The sequence below is a fragment of the Stegastes partitus genome, unplaced genomic scaffold, assembly GCF_000690725.1.
Source record: "Stegastes partitus isolate 25-593 unplaced genomic scaffold, Stegastes_partitus-1.0.2 Scaffold1044, whole genome shotgun sequence".
NCBI lineage: Eukaryota > Metazoa > Chordata > Actinopteri > Pomacentridae > Stegastes > Stegastes partitus.
Window position 1 is genome coordinate 138,949 of NW_007578775.1, and position 2,585 is coordinate 141,533.

The following is a 2,585-nucleotide window of genomic DNA, read 5'->3' on the forward strand; positions in this document are numbered from 1 at the left end:
CTCTGAAATCCATCCTTTGTTTCGCTGTCACTTTGTCCTCCAAAGCTCAGTTTTCTGATTTCCTCTGTGCGTCTCAAACACTGTGGAAATGTAAAACTCTTTGCTCGGTGTGATTGTTTGGCGGTTCAGACCTGCAGGAGTGGAAGCCTTCACACTGAATCAATGGTGCATTCTATCAATCCTCCACCCTGAGCAGAGAAAGAAACATTTATTTCTATTAAATTACTATAAGGGACGTTTGTCCTTTGCTTGTGTGACAGCTTCCCTCGCCTGCAATCTGAATCACTTCATTCCGGCTGTGTGGGCAGCGTCGGGGGGGATTTTCTGCTGACGTTTTGTTCCTCCCGCTCCCTTGTTGTTGCAGCGTTGAAGATGGGAAACATGCGACGCTGCTCCTCCAAACCTGCCTGCTCTATTTTCCCCCCGACAGCTGAAGCATTGCTGCTGTCGCCTCCGTCCTCTCGCTGTTTATCTTCCCCCTTCTTCCTCACTTTCTCTTTGTCCCGGAGAACAGACGTTGTTCCCTTCTCCTCCTCGCCGGAGCTTTTCTATTTCATCTTCCCCATTAGCGAGCTGGAGGTGTTGTTTTATTGTCTTCTCCTGCAGATCCAGGCCCCGTTTTCTCTTTTCTTATCTGTGTTTTCCTCCCAGATAGTGATGCTTTCCTCGTCCTCTTTTTTTTTTTTTAATGCATTTGATATATTGCGCTGTAGTTTTCGACCTTCTCTCGCCTGTGACCTGATAAAGAAACAAGAAAAATGAGTGCGTACTAGTTTTCAGCTCCCAAAAATCTTCACTGGACTGAAAAAGAGCAACACATACACTATATAGTCACCGATATTATATTATATTCTCTCTAAGGAAAATGTTATTCAGCAGTGAGAATGATCTTGTGCAGAGGATTGTTGGCATTTAGACGAAAGGTTTAATCAGGTCACACAAGCAGCTTATTCGGCGCCACTTCAAATGCTAATTTCTCCTTTTTTCAAATAAAGTTGTGAACCTCCTTCTTCGGCTGTTTAAAGTTTATTCGCTAACGTGTGAAGGAATTATCATACAGCCTTCAAACAGAGGATGAAAAACCAGAAGGATTGTTTTTAAGTTTTCTCAAAAGCCTAAAAGGTGTTTCTCGACCTTATTGTTTTGGCAGAACTCTGATCCGGACTGGTATGAATCTCCAACCGGACAAAAGCACGACAATAAAAATAATTATTTCGTGTAACTCGCTGCCTGAGTTTGATTTTATGGCCGTAATCTGTGAGTTCTAACTTTTCATTGAAAGCAGATCAGCTTTACAGGATTTAACGGCCGTTCGTTTGGATTTGATGCTGTTCCAGAAATAAAAATGCATAAAGAGAAAAAGCAGATTACACATGTAGTCACTGCACTTTCTGTGTTTTTAATGTTGTTTTGTTTAATCCAAAGTTCTGGTAACATGAATGTTCTTCATTTTATTGCTTTTCATGGCTGCTGTTGTGTTTTATTTGTTGCATAGTTTCCTAAAATGAAGGATATTGTTTTAGTTTTGCTCTGCATGTGTATAAATTATCTCCATTTTACAATATATTCTGTTTTTAGAGCGACTTTGAAAACTTTAAACCCAAACAATTGAATAATTTTATGGCTAATTGATTAATTGATGCAGCTCTGCTACAAAATGTCAGAAAACGGTTTGTTTTGTTTGGTCACAATGCAAAGATATTCAATTTACTGTCATAAAGGAGGAAAGAAACCTGAACATATTTTAATTACTGAGGCCGAAATCAAAGCATTTTATTTCTTTTTCCTTCGGCAAAACTCAAACCAATTAATCTGTGGTCAGAATAGCTGCTGATTAATTTAATACTTGACAACGAATCGATTAATTGGTGCAGCTCTGCTATGAAATGTCAGAAAACCTCTTTTGTTTTGTCCACAACCCAAAGAGATCCAGTTGCCGTCAAAAAGGAGAAAAGAAAAATATTCACATTTAAAAAGCTGCAATCAGGGAATTCTTTTTTTTTTTTTCTTACACAAATCACTCAAACTGGTCGATCGATTGACAGAATAGCTGCTAACTGTTTTATTATAGACAACAAATTGATGACTTGTTGCAGCTCTACCATTAAATGTTCATCCAAAGCCTGAGATGACGTCTTCAAATGTTTTGCTTTGTCCACAACAGTTTTCTGTCATCGAGGACAAACCAGAAAATATTCACATTTTAGAAGCTGGAATCAGAAAATATATTAAAAAGAAAATGTCAGAAACATGTCAGTCAGTGGTTCCCAAAGCCAAACGCAGGCTGCATCCGAGTGCCGAGTTATTTATATAAAGTTTTAAATATTGATCTGTGTTTTTAATCAATGATCCGCTCAGTCTTCAGGTTTATTGTCTTTTCTGTTTCAGACTCTCTGTGCATCCAGAGGTTCGACCCCGGCCTCGGCCTCATCGCCCCCATCAACCCCATGATGGCGGGAATCAGCCTGGTTCCTCCGCCCCCCGTTCCCTCCGACCTGCCCGTCATCAAGGAGATCATCCACTGCAAGAGCTGCACCCTGTTCCCCCAGAACCCCAGTAAGACCCCACACCCACTATAACACACT

The 2,585-nt window shown here is 40.4% G+C and overlaps 1 protein-coding gene across 1 annotated transcript in view; it reads left to right on the forward strand.

Moving 5' to 3' along the window:
- Window positions 1–2,585, forward strand: part of enox1 (ecto-NOX disulfide-thiol exchanger 1) — a 72,367-nt gene that overhangs the window by 12,078 nt on the left and 57,704 nt on the right. The window contains exon 3 of the mRNA XM_008295413.1: window positions 2,389–2,556. Coding sequence (XP_008293635.1) covers window positions 2,389–2,556 — 168 coding nt within the window. The remainder of the gene's footprint in view (window positions 1–2,388; window positions 2,557–2,585) is intronic.